Consider the following 20218-nt stretch of genomic DNA (forward strand, 5'->3'; position numbering starts at 1 on the left):
ACCCCGCCTTCATTCTGTTTTTTCCAGAAAAGTGTCCATTTTAAGTCTGTATTTTACTCAAATTTTTTATTTTTCCTTGAGAAGGGCCATTTATCCCAACACTTAGAGGCAAGCACTGATTCTTCATTTAGCTAAGAAAGCTAGACTAGATGCCTCTGTACTCTCTAACTACCGTCCAATGTCTTTACTTACTTATATGTCCAAGGTTCTGGAAAGACTAGTTAGCACGCGGTTGACAAAATTGTTAGAAGATTTCAATACTCTTGACTCTTCTCAAATAGGTTTCAACCCCAAGAAGAGTACCAAAACTACCCTTTTGGTGGACTTGGACAGTATACGATGGGAAGTAGATCAGGGAAAAGCAGTTGCCCTGGTTCTACTAGACAACTAGACAGCTTTTGACTGTATTGCAGTGGTTTTGTTCCTTCTTAGCTAATAGGACTCAGTCAGTTCAGTCAGGCACTATTAGCACTATTAGCACCTCCCCCTACTTGGTGAAGTGTTTGGTGCCGCAGGGTTCATTGTTCAGTCCAACCCTTTACAATGTATATGTTGCAGCCCTTGCTAAGCTGGTGCATAAGTGGGGTTTTGAAATGTGTTCTTACGCGGGTGATACTCAACTGATTTATTTAGGTGGACAAGATGAGAAAATTAGACATAACCTTTGAGATTGCCTTGAGGATGTTATTAGTTGGATGAAGAAACACTATTTGAAGCTAAATGCTGATAAAGCAGAGATTTTACTTTTTGGAGATGCCCAAAATACTTGGGACACAATGTGGTGGCTGGCCTCTTTAGGAAAGGTGCCTATACCACAAAAGGCGGTAAGGAATTTGGGGTTTCTAATCGACGACTCTCTATCTATGTCAGAGCAAGCGGTTGCTACCAGGGGCAGATGTTTTGGCCTATTGAAACTTCTTAGGAAACATATTTAATTGGATCCTGGTAGACTGGGGTAGAATCGTTGTCTATGCCCTTGTGATGAGCAGATTGGAATATGGCAACGCACTATGGCCCTCATTCTGACCCTGGCGGTCGGCGGAGAGACGGCGGTCGGACCGCGAACAGACCGGCGGTATTAAAAATGGCATTCTGACCGCGGCGGTCCCCGCCGCGACCGACCGCTACTTCTCCACTCCGACCGCCACGGCGGTCATGACCGCTGGGCTGGAGTTTGCGCACTCCGGCCCGGCGGTCGTCCCAAGACCGCCAAGGGTATTATGACCCTGCCTACCGCCGCGGTTTCTTGCGGGCGGGAACCGCCGTGCGAACCATGGCGGTAAGCACTATCGGGGCCAGGGAATTCCTTCCCTGGCACTGATAGGGGTCTCCCCCACCCCCCACTACCCACCCGAGTCCTCCCCCCACACCCTCCACCCCCCTGCCACCCACCAGAGGTGGTACGAACCCCCTCCCCACCCCCACCCCGACATGCACATACATGTACCCCGACATGCACACACCCCCAACATGCACATATACACACCCCCTACACACACATACACAACGGGGACACATACCCGCACACATACATGCCGACATGCGCACCTGCCGAACAGCACACATTACCCATAGACACAGCAGCACCCCCGCCCGCATACACGCACTCACACACCCCCTCTACACACTCACACGCACACCCCCATGCACGCCCACATCACACAACACCCCCCCACCCCCTCCCCTCACGGACGATCAACTTACCTTGTGCGTTGGTCCTCCGGGAGGCGACGGGAGCCATAGGGACGTGACCGCCAACAGAAGACCGCCAACAGAAGACCGCCACACGGAAATGTGGGTCGTAATTCTGTGGGCGGTGTTCTGCTGGCGTGGCGGTGGAGGTTGACCAGTCTCCACTTTCCCGCCGACCGCCAGTGTGGCTGCTGGCGGTTTTCCGGCGGAACGCTCCCAGCGGTCAGAATGCGCACAGCGGCACACCGCCGCGGTCGGCGTTCTTCACCGCGGCGGTAACTCAGCGGTCTTGCGAAAAGACCGCCAAGGTCAGAATGAGGGCCTATATGTTGGGATGTCAGACCATCTTTTCTCTCATCTGCAGATGATTCAAAATATGGCTGCTAGATTCATTTGCAACAAAGATAGATATTGCTCGGCTTGCCTGAAAACCTTGCACTGGCTTCCTATTCGTTCAAGGGCTTAATTCAAACTCCTGTGCCACGCACACAGGGCACTTCATAACACTGGCCCTGCTATTCTCCAATCACAGCTGGAGTTTTATTTCCCCGCAAGAAGATTGTGTTCTATGAATCTTGCCCTCGCTAAAGCTAAGTGAGTGAAAAAACTAGAACCCGGGGGCTGCTCTTTAACCCTTTTGGCGGCTTCTGGAACTCACTGCCATTAGACCTCTGTTCCACTAATGATTATCTCGGATTTACAAAAAAAGCTCAAAACTTGGCGCTTTCGCAATCAAAGGGCTGTCTGGCCTTGCTTCACTCAGTACTCGCTTATGGCAGTTGGCATGACTTGGCGCCGTAATATCCCTTGCGAATGAAATGAAATGAATTGACTTAAAATTCATGAAACTGAATATTGGTAATGCCTTTGAATTCAAGGCTGGAGATCAATATATGTAAGTGGACCAGCCCAGTGTGATGTCAGCCTATAGTTTCTTCACAGTTTCAGATTAAAGGCCAACATGTATTTAGTTAGAAAAAAATATACACACACCCCTAATGTAAAGAGGCTGCCCTCAACAAACATCCTTAAGAGAAGAATGATAAAATAGACATGAATTAAAGAAACTATGCTGGCCCTACTATAAAAAGTCATCCATGTTTAGATTGTTGTTGCTTAAATCTCCGGCAGCACTTGCCCCTGCCAGTACAGCCTCACTAATGCTCTTCTTTTCTGCTTCTGACATGGGTGGGATGGCTGCCCCCAGCTGGCAGTTGATTCTTTCAACTCTGGCCTCTACACTCATGTCAAACTCTTGTTTCTTTGAAATTACTAAGTTCTGGATTTCAGTTTGTGCTTCTTCACAGCCAGTTTGTAACTTCAGGCGCTCTAAGTTGAACTCTGGGTTTGAGGGATTCATACTGAGGAATATTCCTAAAGAGTTGACACGGTCCATCAGGAAGCGCTGAGACACTTCGGAGTAGGTACTTGATATCATGTGGACCAGGTAGCCTATGTGGCTAGCTTTAGATGCCTGCATGAATATCATGTCCTTCACGAAGGCTTCTGCAGAATAGCCGGTGATGCTCTGCACAGTTTGGGCAGATTCCACTAAGTCACTGACAGACTTCACAAGGCAGGACTCAATGAGGCTGGACATCATCTGGAAGAAGCAGGTCATCTTCTCCCACTGCTCCTTGGTTTTCGCCAGGGCATCCAAGCCTTTAATGAGCAGGTTCTTGGCTGAGTCAAAATCAATCTTGTCCAGTTTGTGTCTCCTCATTTCAACAAGGATTTCTGTTAGCTTTCTGTTTTCTTTTTTTAGATTTTCGAAGGTTTCCATATACATGGCCTGGGTGTTGTTTAATTGCACTCTGGCCTGTTCCACTCTGGCCCAGGCCATCTGTGCAGACTGAGATCCTATCCCACCACTGCTTGCAGCTGCAGACAGATTTGGGGGCCTTACCTGCAGAGGATGGCCACCTCTCACTTTTTTACAATGTGAATCAGCTTTCATTGAATTGGCAAATAGGGTTTTTATCTTTTCAGCAATGAGCTTCGAGTTCTTCAGATCGAAAGTGTCAGATTTGGCAGCTCTTTGCAATTCCTCACAAATAGCAATGCCACTTTGCAGAAAATCATGCATTAGTTTTTTTGCAGTACAAGTGCCTTCATCACTTATATCCTTTTGTAGGCCCAATAAACGATCTTTATAATAGTCTGTTGTGATGGTATGGTCTCTCTCATTGTAAACCTTTTTCATGTTAATGGTTTCCTCTTGACTGTCTAAGACATTTCGAAGATTCTTTGCGCTTAATGTCATCTCATCGGATCTGGCGCAGACATTAGTGTTGCAAAAGGTGGACTTCGCATCATCCTTGTCACCAGTACCATCTGCAGGACCACCTGCCTCTAACTCTTGTTTTACAGCTTTGCTTCCAGTGGAAGATGGTTGGTTAAGAATACTTCCTAGAATATCAGCACCAACAGTTTCCATCACAGAGGGCAATTTGTCCATTGTGTCCTTGTAGGCGTCGATTGCATCCTTTAGCTGTGACTCAATAGTCTTCTTAAATGCCTCGACCATCTGCAGAGATTGTTTTGAGGATGCTTCTTTTATGCTGAGCTGCTCCAGGGCGGTCTGCACATCGGTCAGCTTGTTCTCGTAGCCCTTCTTGGAGTTCACACAAGCTTCAAGCACCTCCTGGATTAGATATATTGTCTCATTAAAGCTTGCCTCCACAGACTGAGCTAAGGACGTGCACTCCTTGGACACGCGGAGTAAACCGTTCAGCTTCTTTGGGAGGAGGGCATTAACAGTGGCAGTCGGCATGAACAGAATCTTGACTACTTCTGCATTGGCCCTCGGGATGAAACCTGAGAGGAGCCTGATCTGGTCCATGTTTTTGTTTGCTGTGTTGAAGGCAAACCAGGCTGAATTGCAAATCTGCATTAGGGAGGCAGCAAAGGAGTCTGGGTATTTCATGAACTCGTGTCCACCTTTTGGTGAATTCAGGTTGATAGAGAAGTCCCCTCCGGCGGATGAAATGGCTGCCAGTTCTCCTAGGATAGCGATGGAGATGGGGGCGGGCATCAAGAACTCTTCCCAGCTGGCGTAGGGTTTCATCTTCAGCGCAATATCCACCTTTATGTCCTCGTCTCTGGAGACACTATTGATTGCATCGTTGAGATTAGCAGCTGTGGTTTTGCAGTCCACTTTTCTTCTGTGCCCTAGAGAAAATGCAGTTTCATAAATATGTTGTAATGGGCAAAACATGAATTTAAATCAACTGTTGTCTAGCAGTAGCAACAGGTGTACAAGGGAGTAGCCAGAAAATCAAAATATCATCCATTTTGAAACAAATGTTTGATGGCACCACACAAGCAAACCAAGTAAGCCTGCGTCTCCATAGAAGAGTTCATTTGTTTCTTCATTCCATCATCTATCCATTCATCCTTTCACCCTTCCATCCACCCACTGGTAGCCACCATTTCATCTTTTCAGTCTGTCATTCATTCATATTTTAATCCATCATGCAGTCTTTCACAATTCCATCTATCCATCCATCATTTGACTTACCCATCCAACAATAAACCTTTCATCCATCAATCCTTTGGTTTATCCATTATCTCAGACTTCCATTTACTCTGTCATACTTTCATCCACCCATCCATCTTCTCAGATTTCCAATTAATGTACCATTTTTTTAGCCATCCTTCTACCTGTCCTTTCTCCCACTCATCCTCCAATCATTTTACCCACCGATCTACCATCCTCTTACCCACCCATCTGGCCACCATCTTACCCATTCATCCATCCTTTCACTCTTCAAACAGTTCATCCATCCCTCCTTTCACCCACACATCTATTCTTTCAACCAGCCATCATTTCATCCCACCTATCCATGTATCCTTTCATCCCCCATCCGTTTAACCACTTATCCATCCACTCACTAACCAATTCTTTCATACACCATCTTTCCACCCACTCATCCATTCACTCACCAACCCATCTTTCACACACATACTTTTACCCATTCATCCATTCACCCTTTCACCAACCCATTCTTTAACACACTCATCCATCCATCCACTCACCCATCCATCATTGTTTACCTTTTCTATTAACCAATATTTATTTTGTCCTTAATTGTAAGCTTTTATCTGCCAAGTTGCAGAGAGAGGAAGACCATAAAGTAACTCACCACCTCTGTAGCTGCTAAATTGGAGGGTGCATGGTGCCACACCAGTGTGTCATAGAACCCAGTGCCCGGAAGGAAATAGCCTGGCTGCTAGTTGAATTATATAATATAACAATAACCAGGGTTCACTGGGACCCTGCATGTGCTGCACCAATGGAAGCTATGTTTTCTGATGTCCATTGATAAAGGTTAGGTCCACTGATGCTGCACATACATCTAACCCTCTGTACCTACTGTTTTGTTAATCTCTTGCACAAAATTAATCTTGTCATGTACAGAATCCTACACAACATTTATCCTCCCATATATGAAGTTAAGTTTACTACACAGTTTTGTGATATGAGTGAGGTAATATGACACCATTAAAATATCTACTGTGACGATCCATGAAGGAGAGGGGTCATCTCAGCCAGATGGAAAGTGTGCTGTTCCTGCCAAGTGGAAGTTGCACTCTCTATGACATCATACTTTGTGAATTTATGTTTCATTTTCTGTCTCGCTTTATTTTGAAAAGACTCACATTCTGAACAAAGAAGGCTTGTTCCAGTAAATCACCCATGAAATGTGGGGAAATGCAGGGCCAGTGACAAGAAGAAAAAACTAAAAGTATCAAAACAGCATGATCTCTCAGCAGAAAGGGCTATTAATGGCTTTGCACCTTGATAATTAAAGGGTCTGGACAAAGTAATGAACTATGCGGTAGTGAATTGGCCATTACATTGTCAAAAACCATTCGTCATAACCTCATTCAAAAGGCCAGGGAGCAAATAGGAGCTACTGGGTCCAACCATAGTGGTTGAGCCCTTTCACTTCTGATGTCCAGGGCCTGACCTACTAGGGGTCCTCAGCAAATGGGCCAAGTATCCTATCAGCACTTGAATCTCAGTGGTAACACTGGTCGAGCAGTCTATGGATTTTCAGGGGGGAGGTGGGTGCAGGGTGAGCACAGGCTGAAGACTGATAATACATCCAGCAACCCCAGCCAGATACTTGCTTTAATGACAAAGTAGTTTTAATATGTGAACACAAAGTGGAATCCGATACACAAACAATATACTGAGCTTTCCTAATGCTTGCAATTGGTTCTAATCTCTACTCCATCGGCAGTAGTTATTCTCCATTTGACATAAGTAACATTCAGGGATGGCCCCTCTAGTCAGTCTGAGTATTAGAAGTTCCGCAATAGCTTTGTAGAAGTCACAGATTTACTGTGGCATAGTGCTATGTGACAGAGCCCCACAGGGCTCCACAGCTTGGCGAGCAGAATTACCTGCTCCCACTAGTGTGGTGATACAGAAGACCATGGGAGAGTCCAGCATTGTGGTGGATTAGTTCAGATGCCAGTGTTGAGCAGTAGGCTTGTCACAGTAGGCAGAGCAGCTGGTTGCCCACAATACACCTCAGATGATGCAGTAAGCGCCTCTGATCCCTCTGACAGGTCGGGGCAGTCACTCTGCTTCCAATGCTTCAATCAGGGCTCAGGGGGCATGGGTCCAACCTCACTGCTCTTCGTGGTCTCGTTCTGAACACTGCAATGGTCCTTTTTCTTGACATATAGTCTAACCAGAATGATGGCCCATGCTCCTAATAGCAGGCAGCGCATGGGCGACGGGCCAATGGGTACAGTAACAATTATCTTCACTGCAGCCATTTCTGCAATATGGAGTCACTGACTCTGTGCAGGACTTCACAGCGGCTCCCTTTGGCATACAGTGTCACTGATTTGTTCAGCCCACAGCAATGGCCCAAGTAGTGCGATAGCAATTATCTCACACCTCGTGGCAGGGTTTAACTCGCCAGTATACCCCACTCCAGGCAGTCTCCTCTTCCTCACAGTGTCCTCTAGTCTTGAAAAGCAGGCGCTGGTGCTACAGGCTCCAGGGCAGGTGGTCTTGATTTTCCCTCACCCAGCTGAGGGACTGACAGTCCTTGATCCCCAGTCCTAGTCACACAAGGCAGAACTCTTGCTGATACTCTTCACAGTGAGGTGCGGGCACAGTTGACCTCATTGTGAGAATCAAGCTCCCCTTTTTATAATCTATATTTAGACACCAATTTGATTTTGTGTCTCAATCTTTGAAGTCCAGGTTGAGAGGTTGCATCCTTTGAAGTAACCACTCTTTTGTCCTGTTCTTTGCCCAGGAAGACATCTCAGCAGAAGTGACCGCAACCCCTTAACACAAGCCATGGGAATGACTTGAGGATCAAACTTGAATGCCAGCCTCACCAATATATGCCTAGGAAAAAGTTACAAAGGCCTCAGCCATACTCTTTATAATTCCCTGTCTCTGTAGTGTTGCTATTGTTAGCTCCATTTCCTTCCTCAGAATTTCCCATGCCCCTGAGACCTGTGACCTTTCCAGGAATCAAAGAGCCTCTTTGAAGTGCACTGGAGAGCTGGCTCTCTCTTCTTTAGGAGTGTGTTCCACCCAGATCACACATATGTAGTGTAATGACCCTGGTGTACTATATGATATGTTTGTAGTGATTTGTTGTGAAGTGCACTCACAGATACCCTTCTGGGTCATCAGTATCTTTTACTTAACCTTAGTTCAACCGTAGGTACGTGTGCCTGCAAGCAGTAAGCCTTGGCAAAGGAACTTAAGGCCTGATTAAATCTTAGCGAGATTCTCACCATGCCTCTATGGTGGCGCGTTTCAAATACTCAATCAAGCTGATGGAGTTTCGACTCCTGAATTTAGATGTATTGCAACTGAGACTCGAACCGCCTCAAAGGAGTGATATCTGTTGCATAAGAGGTGCCCTGCTGTTGGGGCAACAGACTCCTATGCTGACTAACATTACTAGGGGTAGTGTGGATGAGCAGCCAAGCCCTAACTAGGAGACATGCAAAGCTCATGCAATACCACTGTAGTCACACAGTACTCACACATATGAAAGAAAATACTCAGTGTTACAAAAATAAAGGTACTTTATTTTGGTGACACAAATGCCAAAAATACCATAGAGACTATACTCCCTTAGGAGGTAAATAATACACAAATTATATAAATTAGTATGCAGAAATAGTTGTAAAAACAGTTAGAAAACAGTGCAAATAGTGAAAATCGCAATAGTTAGAAATGGGCCTAGCGGGAACACAAATCTTATACCAAGAAAGTGGAATGCCAAAGTCGATTTCCCCGCTAGGCAAGTGTAGAATGTAGAGGGGCGCTGGGAGTATTAGAAAACACCAAAGGTAAGTAATAGAACCCACCCCAGAACCCAGCAAAGCAGGAGTAAATCACAGTAACTTTCCTTGAACACACAAGAACATGTGATAGAAGATATTGCAAGAACCAGAAAAGACTGCAAAACACCAATGATGGATGCCTGGACCTGAAGACTAATTCCAAGAAGCACTAAAGAAACCAGGGAGAACAGGAGCCCCTGCTAACCCGGATGACGGTGCAAAAGAAGATCCACCGGTGAAGAAAAACAGTCAGTACTACACCCAAGAAGACGGATGTGGGTTCCTGGTTGGTGCAGATGATGTCCCACGCCGGATGGATGATTGCAGTCTGGTTTGCATCACTGGATTCCGCCAACAAGCCTTGGGACACGCAAAGCTCATGGTTAGCGGAAAATGGTGCTGCCCGGGACCAGGAGGGACCTGGTGGACTCTACTCAGAAGGGGGAGTCAGAGGTGGCTCTCAGCAACTCAGTGATCCCTCAGGAGACCAGGCATAGGAGTCCCACAGCAGGAGGACAACGTAGGTGCAAAAGGATGCCCACGCACCACTACACAAAGGGATCCCACGCTGCTGGAGAACTGTGCAGGAAGCAGGATAGAGTGCTGGGGGCCGGAGCTGCACGGTGCATAAAGAACTTCGTGGAAGGATGCAACAAGTCTTGGCAATTGCAAAAAACGTGGTGCAAGGGGGAACTGTCTTGCGTGGGAAGGCAAGTTCTTACCTCCAACAAAGTTGGACAGTTGGACGTCTGGACAGTCTGGACCACTTCAGTCCACCACCCGTTTTGCTGGATCCATGCACTTCTTCAGGATAGGGGACCCAAACCACTGGTCGTCAATGCAGAGGGGTGCCTGCTGAAGCAGGGAAGTGACTCCTTCACTTCTAGGGAGATTCCTTTGTTCTTCTGGTGCAGGCTGAAGACAGGCAGTTCTCGGAGGATGCACCACCTGGAAACAGTTGCAGTTACAGTTTCTGGCAGGAGCTGAAGATACAATGTTGCAGAAGTCATCTATGCTTCTTTGTTGCAGTTTGTAGAGTTCGTGGAGGGTCCAGATGTGGTTCAGTCATTAAGAAGGTGAAGTAAAGGATGCAGAGGATTTTTGCTGGAGTCTTGCAATCTGAATCTGAAGAACCACCCAAGAGAGAGACCCTAAGTAATCCTGAAAGGGGGATTGGTCTGCTCCAAGATGGCAAACCCCAGGGACCCTCTGTAGGGTCTCTGAGCACCACCACTGGGGTGGTGATGGACAGGGGAGTGGAGTGGTCACTTCCCTTTCCTTTGTTCACTTTCATGCCAGAGCAGTGATTGGGGTCCCTGAACCGGTGTATACTGGATTATGCAAGGAGGGCACCATATGTGCCCTTCAAAGCATTTCCAGAGGCTCTGGGAGGCTACCCATTACATGCCTGTAACACCTATTTCCAAAGGGAGAGGGTTTAACATCCCTATCCCAAAGAAAATGCTTTGTTCTGCTTTCCTGAGCTTGAGCTGCTCGAGCTGCTTGAGCAACAGGAGGGCAGAAACCTGTCTGTGAGGTTGCAGCAGCTGGGGCTGCCTGGAAAACCTCAGAAGGCTATAATGGAAAGACTGGGGGTCCTCTAAGGAAGCCCCAGAGTGCATGGAATCATACAACCAATGCTTGCAAAAGCCGTTGGTATGATTCCAATATGTTTGATACCAAACATGACCATATTCGGAGTTACCATTGTGAAGCTGTGCATAGGTGACATGGGGACCTATGTCCAGTGCACGCATAAAATGGCATTGCCGCACACACGAGGTCTAGGAAAATGGTCCTGGATGATGTGGGGTCACCTCTGCTAGTGCACAGGTGCCCTCACACACAGGTACTCTGCACCCAGCCTTCAGGGTTGAAAGGCCTGGCATATGGGTGACTTATAAGTGACCTGGTGCAGTGTAAATGGCAGTGAAAGGGTGCATGCACCATTTCCCACAAGCTGCAATGGCAGTCCTGTAGAAGCTTCTGCATGGGATCCCTATGGGTGGCAAAAGAAATCCTGCATCTGATAGGGATCCCCTTGAACCCCAATGCCCTGGGTACCTAGGTACCATATACTAGGGACTTCTAAGGGGGCACCAGTACGCCAATTATGAGTGGAATACTGTGTTAGCAGTATCCAACAAGTTTAAAGGGAGAGAGCATAAGCACTGGAGTCCTGGTTAGTAGGATCCCAGTGACACAGTCAAACACACTAACAAGAGGCCAAAAAATGGAGGTAACCATACTAGAAAGAGGCTATTTTCTCACACCCTCTTTTTGGAAAGTTACTCCAATTTCTGCATGATGTCAGTGTGTTTGACTGTGTTCACTGGGATACTGCTAACCAGGACCCCAGTGATTTTGCTCTCTCTCCTCTAAATTTTGACACTGCATACTGGTAACCCAGGAGTTTTTTTATTTAAAACTCCCCAGGGAGACACGTAAGAGCTTCCGTGTCTCCTCCCCCACCCGCCCCTTTGTGCCATCAGGGCGGCGCAAGGTGCGCTGATGTCACAATCTGTTTTCCCCACTGGAGCAGGAAGCGGAGGTAAGGCCGCTTCCTGCTCCGGAAACGGGCCAAAGCGGGCCTCCCTACCATTCGGGAAGGCCTCATTTGAAAGGGGATATTCTCCCCTTTCAAATGAGGCCTTCCTGAAAAGGTTTCCTGGCCCCCTCTGAAACAGGGGTTAAAAAAATAAAAAATAAATCTTTTTTTTTTTTTTTTAAATGAAATTGACAGGGGGTCGTCCGTGAGCAGTGCAACCCCCTGTCGGGGCAACTTTTTTTTAATAGTTGTATGGTTTGCCTGGGGACCACTATCTATATATATATATGGAGAGAGAGAGAGAGAGAGAGCGAGAGAGAGATCACTTTTGTCAATGCATGTGTGGTTTCCCTGGGGGCTGCGATCGCCCCCCAGGAAAACCACACCCACATATAAAAGTGATCTCTTTACATATATATATATATATATATGGATTCTCACCCACGTTCATTTCACCCAGCATGGCGCGTTTCGGCTGATTGCCTTTCTCAAACCAGCATGACGCGTTTCGGCTGATTGCCTTTCTCAAATGCCGGTAAAAAATAGACATTTTCTCACAGGTGCTTTAAATAGTTTTCCTTCATTGTTATTTCATTATACTCATAAGTAAAAAAGGACTCAAATGTCTCCATAAATCACACAGCTAGCAGTGCCGCCATGACCACATGTACTTTCAGATGTTGCTTAGTCCCAGTTTAACTTTTCTTAAGTAGATTTAAATACCCAAATGGCTCTGGGCACCTCGCTGTTCACATTATAACTGGTGCGCTTTTAGCTGTAATCTTTCATCTTTCATGTTGTTTTAAAGCAAGCAAATGTCTCTTAGCACAATAAATAAGCTGAGCCTTTTAATCCAGCCGTCTCTTGCCCACTTTTCATATCTCCATACCTGAAAGCTGTAATCTTGTGACTAGCACAATAACAAGTAGCCATGTCCTGAACAAAAAGCCGGCATTTTAGACTTTCCAGGGCTGCGGCAGTTCTGGCAATAACAATTTAATCCTTTCACAAATGCCACCAATATTTGTAGGAGGCTGGACTGGCTTGTAGTGAGTACCAAGGGGTACTTGCACCTTGCACCAGGCCCAGTTATCCCTTATTAGTGTATAGGGTGTCTAGCAGCTTAGGCTGATAGATAATGGTATCTTAGCAGAGCAGCTTAGGCTGAACTAGGAGACGTGTGAAGCTACTACAGTACCACAAGTGTCACTTGCACAATACCATAAGAAAACACAATACACAGTTATACTAAAAATAAAGGTACTTTATTTTTATGACAATATGCCAAAGTATCTCAGAGTGTACCCTCAGAGTGAGGATAGCAAATATACACAAGTTATATGTACACAGTACTAAAAATATGCAGTATAGTCTTAGAAAACAGTGCAAACAATGTATAGTTACAATAGGATGCAATGGAGACACATAGGGATAGGGGCAACACAAACCATATACTCCAAAAGTGGAATGCGAACCACGAATGGACCCCAAACCTATGTGACCTTGTAGAGGGTCGCTGGGACTATTAGAAAATAGTGAGAGTTAGAAAAATAGCCCTCCCCAAGACCCTGAAAAGTGAGTGCAAAGTGCACTAAAGTTCCCCAGAAGACAAAGAAGTCGTGATAGAGGAATAATGCAGGAAAGACACAAACCAACAATGCAACACCGATGGATTTCCAATCTAGGGTACCTGTGGAACAAGGGGACCAAGTCCAAAAGTCAGAAGCAAGTCGGAGATGGGCAAATGCCCAGGAAATGCCAGCTGTGGGTGCAAAGGAGCTTCTACTGGACAGAAGAAACAAAGGTTTCTGCAGGAACAAAAAGGGCTAGAGACTTCCCCTTTGGTGGACAAATTCCCCATGCCTGGGAGAGTTGTGCAAAAGTGTTTTCTCTCCGAAAGAATGCCAACAAGCCTTGCTAGTTGCAAATTGTAACGTTAGCGTTTTTGGACGCTGCTGTGGCCCAGGAGGGACCAGGAGGTCGCAAATTGGACCAGGAGGAAGAAGAGACGTCGAGCAAGACAAGGAGTCCTCTCAGCAGCAGGTAGCACCCAGAGAAGTGCCAGAAACAGGCACTACAAGGATGCGGGAAACGGTGCTTGCCGAAGTTGCACAAAGGAGTCCCACGTCGCCGGAGACCAACTTAGAAAGTCGTGCAATGCAGGTTAGAGTGCCGTGGACCCAGGCTTGGCTGTGCACAAAGGATTTCCGCCGGAAGTGCACAGGGGCCGGAGAAGTTGCAAAAGTCGCGGTTACCAACAATGCAGTCTGGAGTGGGGAGGCAAGGACTTACCTCCACCAAACTTGGACTGAAGAGTCACTGGACTGTGGGAGTCACTTGGACAGAGTTGCTGGATTCAAGGGACCTCGCTCGTTGTGCTGAGAGGAGACCCAAGGGACCGGTAATGCAGCTTTTTGGTGCCTGCGGTTGCAGGGGGAAGATTCCGTCGACCCACGGGAGATTTCTTCGGAGCTTCTGGTGTAGAGAGGAGGCAGACTACCCCCACAGCATGCACAAGCAGGAAAACAGTCGAGAAGGCGGCAGGATCAGCGTTACAGAGTTGCAGTAGTCGTCTTTGCTACTATGTTGCAGGTTTGCAGGCTTCCAGCGCGGTCAGCAGTCATTTCCTTATCAGAAGGTGAAGAGAGAGATGCAGAGGAACTCGGATGAGCTCTTGCATTCGTTATCTAAAGTTTCCCCAGAGACAGAGACCCTAAATAGCCAGAAAAGAGGGTTTGGCTACCTAGGAGAGAGGATAGGCTACTAACACCTGAAGGAGCCTATCAGAAGGAGTCTCTGACGTCACCTGGTGGCACTGGCCACTCAGAGCAGTCCAGTGTGCCAGCAGCACCTCTGTTTCCAAGATGGCAGAGGTCTGGAGCACACTGGAGGAGCTCTGGACACCTCCCAGGGGAGGTGCAGGTCAGGGGAGTGGTCACTCCCCTTTCCTTTGTCCAGTTTCGCGCCAGAGCAGGGGCTAAGGGGTCCCTGAACCGGTGTAGACTGGCTTATGCAGAATTGGGCACATCTGTGCCCAAGAAAGCATTTCCAGAGGCTGGGGGAGGCTACTCCTCCCCTGCCTTCACACCATTTTCCAAAGGGAGAGGGTGTAACACCCTCTCTCAGAGGAAGTCCTTTGTTCTGCCATCCTGGGACAAGCCTGGCTTGACCCCAGGGGGGCAGAAACCTGTCTGAGGGGTTGGCAGCAGCAGCAGCTGCAGTGAAACCCCAGGAAAGGCAGTTTGGCAGTACCAGGGTCTGTGCTGCAGACCACTGGGATCATGGAATTGTCCCAATAATGCTAGGATGGCATAGAGGGGGCAATTCCACGATCTTAGACATGTTACATGGCCATATTTGGAGTTACCATTGTGAAGCTACATATAGGTAGTGACCTATATGTAGTGCACGCGTGTAATGGTGTCCCCGCACTCACAAAGTTCAGGGAATTGGCCCTGAACAATGTGGGGGCAACTTGGCTAGTGCCAGGGTGCCCTCACACTAAGTAACTTGGCACCTAACCTTTACCAGGTAAAGGTTAGACATATAGGTGACTTATAAGTTACTTAAGTGCAGTGTAAAATGGCTGTGAAATAACGTGGACGTTATTTCACTCAGGCTGCAGTGGCAGGCCTGTGTAAGAATTGTCAGAGCTCCCTATGGGTGGCAAAAGAAATGCTGCAGCCCATAGGGATCTCCTGGAACCCCAATACCCTGGGTACCTCAGTACCAATACTAGGGAATTATAAGGGTGTTCCAGAAAGCCAATGTAAATTGGTAAAATTGGTCACTAGCCTGTTAGTGACAATTTGAAAGAAATGAGAGAGCATAACCACTGAGGTTCTGGTTAGCAGAGCCTCAGTGATACAGTTAGGCACCACACAGGGAACACATACATATAGGCCACAAACTTATGAGCACTGGGGTCCTGACTAGCAGGGTCCCAGTGACACATAACAAACATACTGAAAACATAGGGTTTTCACTATGAGCACTGGGCCCTGGCTAGCAGGATCCCAGTGAAAACACCCTGACATACACTCACAAACAGGCCAAAAGTGGGGGTAACAAGGCTAGAAAGAGGTTACTTTCTCACACATCCCCCCCCAAACGAAGGACAATAAGGCTAACCTTGGCCATTTGAAACTTTATTGTCTAAGTGGTGATAAGTAGAGAGTAGCTCTGCAATAGACTGGTTACTCCCTTTATCATCCACTATATGGTTACTTTCCTGTGGGGATGTAAACCACCCTGTTTGAAGTTTTTTAGCTAAGCCACAATGTGAAGATGTATTTTCAGAGTTTCTATCAGTAAGTTTTAGTTTAGAGCAGTGGGAATTATCCACTGAACCTACTTGTAATGATGGAAATGCCAGACAGGGATGCTGTCTCAGTAAAGCCATAGCTGGGCAAAAACTTTGTCCATATGGCTGGAAGAGAGAACAGGGATGCTGTTTCTCTTGAGTTGGAGCAGGGCAGGGATGCTGTCCTATGAGCTCCACACTAGGGCAGGGATGCTGTCCTAAGTGTTGTGAGGCAGTGCAGGGTTTCTGCACTAAAGTTTCTCTGGGAGGGTTGGAGGGATGCTCCATGTTAACTAAAATGGTGCTCTTTTTGTCACCAATGTTAGTTATCCCACAGAGAGGTACTTCTACCTCAGGGAGTCCAGCTTTGCCAGCTGATGATTCCCTTGGAACAGGTGCCACCCCAGGAGAGGTTTCTCCCACCACAGGAATGGTATCCTGAATGGTAGGGTGGTTAGGGGATACTGTGATACCCTTTTTACCTGTTGATGGAGAGGGATCCTGAGTTTTCAGGCCTTCTCTCCTTTGCTTTTTCATTTCAGTAGAAATGAGAGGGAACAATTCCTCAGGGATGCCCAGCATGGCTGCATGGGCATAAAACTCTACATCAGCCCAACCTGAGGCCTCTAGGTCATTACCTAAGAGACAGTCTACAGGTAAGCTAGGTGATACCACCACCTGCTTAGGGCCAGTAACTCCACCCCAACTAAACTGAATTATAGCTAAGGGGAGAAACTTAGTGGAGTTATGGACATCAATAATCTTATACTGTTGTCCAATGATGTGTTGATCAGGGTGCACTAGGTTTTCAGTCACCAAAGTGATACTGGCACCTGTGTCCCTGTAGGCCAAGGCCTCAACACAATTTATTGAAACTGTCTGCCTGTACTTATCCATTGTAAGGGGACAAGCAGCCAGTGTGGCAAGGCCAATGCCACTAGGTGTGACAGAAACTGTCTTGGGACTGACTATCCCAGTTTCTATGATGGACCCATAAGTGAACCCAACTACACCCTTTGCTTGACTGTTGCCAGCAGTCCCACCACTAGTACCACTACTGCTAGGGGCACTAGAGCTTGATGTATTAGTGGTGGTAGGCTCAGGGGGTTTACCTGGACAGGACTTATCCCCTGGCCTATGGGCTCTATTTTTACACACAAAGCACCAAGGCTTTTTAAATTGTGTAGGTTGAGAAGAAGAGGAAGAATTTGTTTTATCCCCACCCCCTGAAGAGTGTTTAAGATTTGAAGTTGGATCTTTGGTTTTACCCTTATCCCCATGCTTATCTTGAGATTTTTCACCATCTTTCTTCTTAGTGTTCTCTTTGTCACCCCCTGTATGAACTTTTCTGTTCACCCTTGTTCTGACCCATTTGTCTGCCTTCTTTCCCAATTCTTGGGGAGAGGTCAGATCAGAGTCCACCAAGTACTGGTGCAACAAATCAGACACACAATTATTAAGAATATGCTCTCTCAGGATTAAGTTACAGGCTGTCATAATCAGTAACTTTACTGCCATGTAACCACCCCTCCAAGGCCTTCACTGAATGGTCAATGAAATCAACCCAGTCTTGTGAAGACTCCTTTTTGGTCTCTCTGAACTTTATCCTGTATTGTTCAGTGGTTAAGCCATACCCATCCAGGAGTGCATTCTTAAGAACATGGAAATTATTGGCATCACTTTCTTTCACAGTAAGGAGCCTATCCCTACTTTTTCCACTAAACGATAGCCATAGGATAGCAGCCCACTGCCTTTGAGGGACATCCTGTACAACACAGGCCCTCTCAAGTGCAGCAAACCACTTGTTAATGTCATCCCCCTCCTTATAAGAGGGAACTATCTTGTGCAGATTCCTGGAATCATGCTCTTTTACAGGATGACTATGGGGAATACTGCTGCTGCCACCATGGGTTTCAAAACCCAACTTCTGTCTTTCCTTCTCTAATTCAAAAGACTGTCTATCCAAATCCAGCTGTTGCTTTTTAAGCTTCAGTCTGGTTTGTTCCACCCTCAACTTATTGAGTTCCCTCTCTAACATTCTGTCATCAGGGTTGGTGGGAGGGACATTCCTAGATACAGAGGTATGATGGGAATGAACAGAAGGAGACCTGTCCCTTACAGAAGCCACCCTAACAGCTTGGCTGACAGTGTAATGTGAGAGCACATCATCTGGATGCTGTGACTCCACTTCAGAACCAACTATGCTAGACTGTCTAGTAATGGGCAGGCTAGGAAGTTTCTTCCTTGAATCTTTTCCTGGGAGAGTCCCTGGATCAGATTGGGAACCACTAGCTACCTTTTCAACAGATGTGGCACTTATTGCCTTATCTTGTTCTCTAAGCATGTTAACTAACAATTCCAAGGAAGGATTCTTCCCTACACTCAAACCTCTCTCTATGCAGAGACTCCTTGCTCCTTTCCAGCTAAGGTGATCATATGCATGTTTGGACAGATCAACATTTTGGCCTGTGCCAGACATTTTAAGAGAGAGTTAAAGTGATAGAAAAAGAGAAAAAAGTTTTCAGAACTTTTTGGAAAGACAGAAAAAAACTTTTTAAACTTTTAAGAACTTTTTGAAAGTTTAGAAGTACTTTTCAGCACTTAGAAAACAGTAAAAAGAGGAAATGCAAAACTTTTTAGCTATGTGTACACAAACTGAACTTGTTTTGTATATTTTTCTCTTATGAAAAGTACAATGACAAGATTGGTAAGTAGTCTCAAAGCACTTATCCCACCGCTGCACAACCAATGTAGGAGGCTGGACTGGCTTGTAGTGAGTACCAAGGGGTACTTGCACCTTGCACCAGGCCCAGTTATCCCTTATTAGTGTATAGGGTGTCTAGCAGCTTAGGCTGATAGATAATGGTAGCTTAGCAGAGCAGCTTAGGCTGAACTAGGAGACGTGTGAAGCTACTACAGTACCACAAGTGTCACTTGCACAATACCATAAGAAAACACAATACACAGTTATACTAAAAATAAAGGTACTTTATTTTTATGACAATATGCCAAAGTATCTCAGAGTGTACCCTCAGAGTGAGGATAGCAAATATACACAAGTTATATGTACACAGTACTAAAAATATGCAGTATAGTCTTAGAAAACAGTGCAAACAATGTATAGTTACAATAGGATGCAATGGAGACACATAGGGATAGGGGCAACACAAACCATATACTCCAAAAGTGGAATGCGAACCACGAATGGACCCCAAAACTATGTGACCTTGTAGAGGGTCGCTGGGACTATTAGAAAATAGTGAGAGTTAGAAAAATAGCCCTCCCCAAGACCCTGAAAAGTGAGTGCAAAGTGCACTAAAGTTCCCCAGAAGACAAAGAAGTCGTGATAGAGGAATAATGCAGGAAAGACACAAACCAACAATGCAACACCGATGGATTTCCAATCTAGGGTACCTGTGGAACAAGGGGACCAAGTCCAAAAGTCACAAGCAAGTCGGAGATGGGCAAATGCCCAGGAAATGCCAGCTGTGGGTGCAAAGGAGCTTCTACTGGACAGAAGAAGCAAAGGTTTCTGCAGGAACGAAAAGGGCTACAGACTTCCCCTTTGGTGGACAAACGCCTCTTGCCTTGGAGAGTTGTGCAGAAGTGTTTTCTTGCCAAAAGAATGCCAACAAGCCTTGCTAGCTGCAAATTGTAATGTTAGCGTTTTTGGACGCTGCTGTGGCCCAGGAGGGACCAGGAGGTCGCAAATTGGACCAGGAGGAAGAAGGGGCGTCGAGCAAGACAAGGAGCCCTCTCAGTAGCAGGTAGCACCCAAAAACATGCCAGAAACAGGCACTACAAGGATGCGTGAAACGGTGCTTGCCGAAGTTGCACAAAGGAGTCCCACGTCGCCGGAGATCAACTTAGAAAGTCGTGCAATGCAGGTTAGAGTGCCGTGGACCCAGGCTTGGCTGTGCACAAAGGATTTCCGCCGGAAGTGCACAGGGGCCGGAGAAGTTGCAAAAGTCGCGGTTACCAACAATGCAGTCTGGAGTGGGGAGGCAAGGACTTACCACCACCAGACTGTGGGAGTCTCTTGGACAGAGTTGCTGGATTCAAGGGACCTTGCTCGTCGTGCTGAGAGGAGACCCAAGGGACCGGTAATGTAGCTTTTTGGTGCCTGCGGTTGCAGGGGGAAGATTCCGTCGACCCACAGGAGATTTCTTCGGAGCTTCTGGTGTAGAGAGGAGGCAGACTACCCCCACAGCATGCACAAGCAGGAAAACAGTCGAGAAGGCGGCAGGATCAGCGTTACAGAGTTGCAGTAGTCGTCTTTGCTACTATGTTGCAGGTTTGCAGGCTTCCAGCGCGGTCAGCAGTCGTTTCCTTATCAGAAG

The 20218-nt window shown here is 46.8% G+C and overlaps 1 protein-coding gene across 1 annotated transcript in view; it reads right to left on the reverse strand.

Annotated features, from left to right (window-relative positions):
* Window positions 1-1732: 1732 nt before the first annotated feature.
* LOC138251300 (uncharacterized) overlaps window positions 1733-20218 on the reverse strand; it is a 66554-nt gene continuing 48068 nt past the window's right edge. Inside the window, exon 3 of the mRNA XM_069205639.1 lies at window positions 1733-4863. Coding sequence (XP_069061740.1) covers window positions 2774-4863 — 2090 coding nt within the window. The 3' untranslated portion in view covers window positions 1733-2773. The remainder of the gene's footprint in view (window positions 4864-20218) is intronic.

Source organism: Pleurodeles waltl, chromosome 1_2 (genome assembly GCF_031143425.1).
Source record: "Pleurodeles waltl isolate 20211129_DDA chromosome 1_2, aPleWal1.hap1.20221129, whole genome shotgun sequence".
In the NCBI taxonomy this organism is placed as follows: Eukaryota; Metazoa; Chordata; class Amphibia; order Caudata; family Salamandridae; genus Pleurodeles; species Pleurodeles waltl.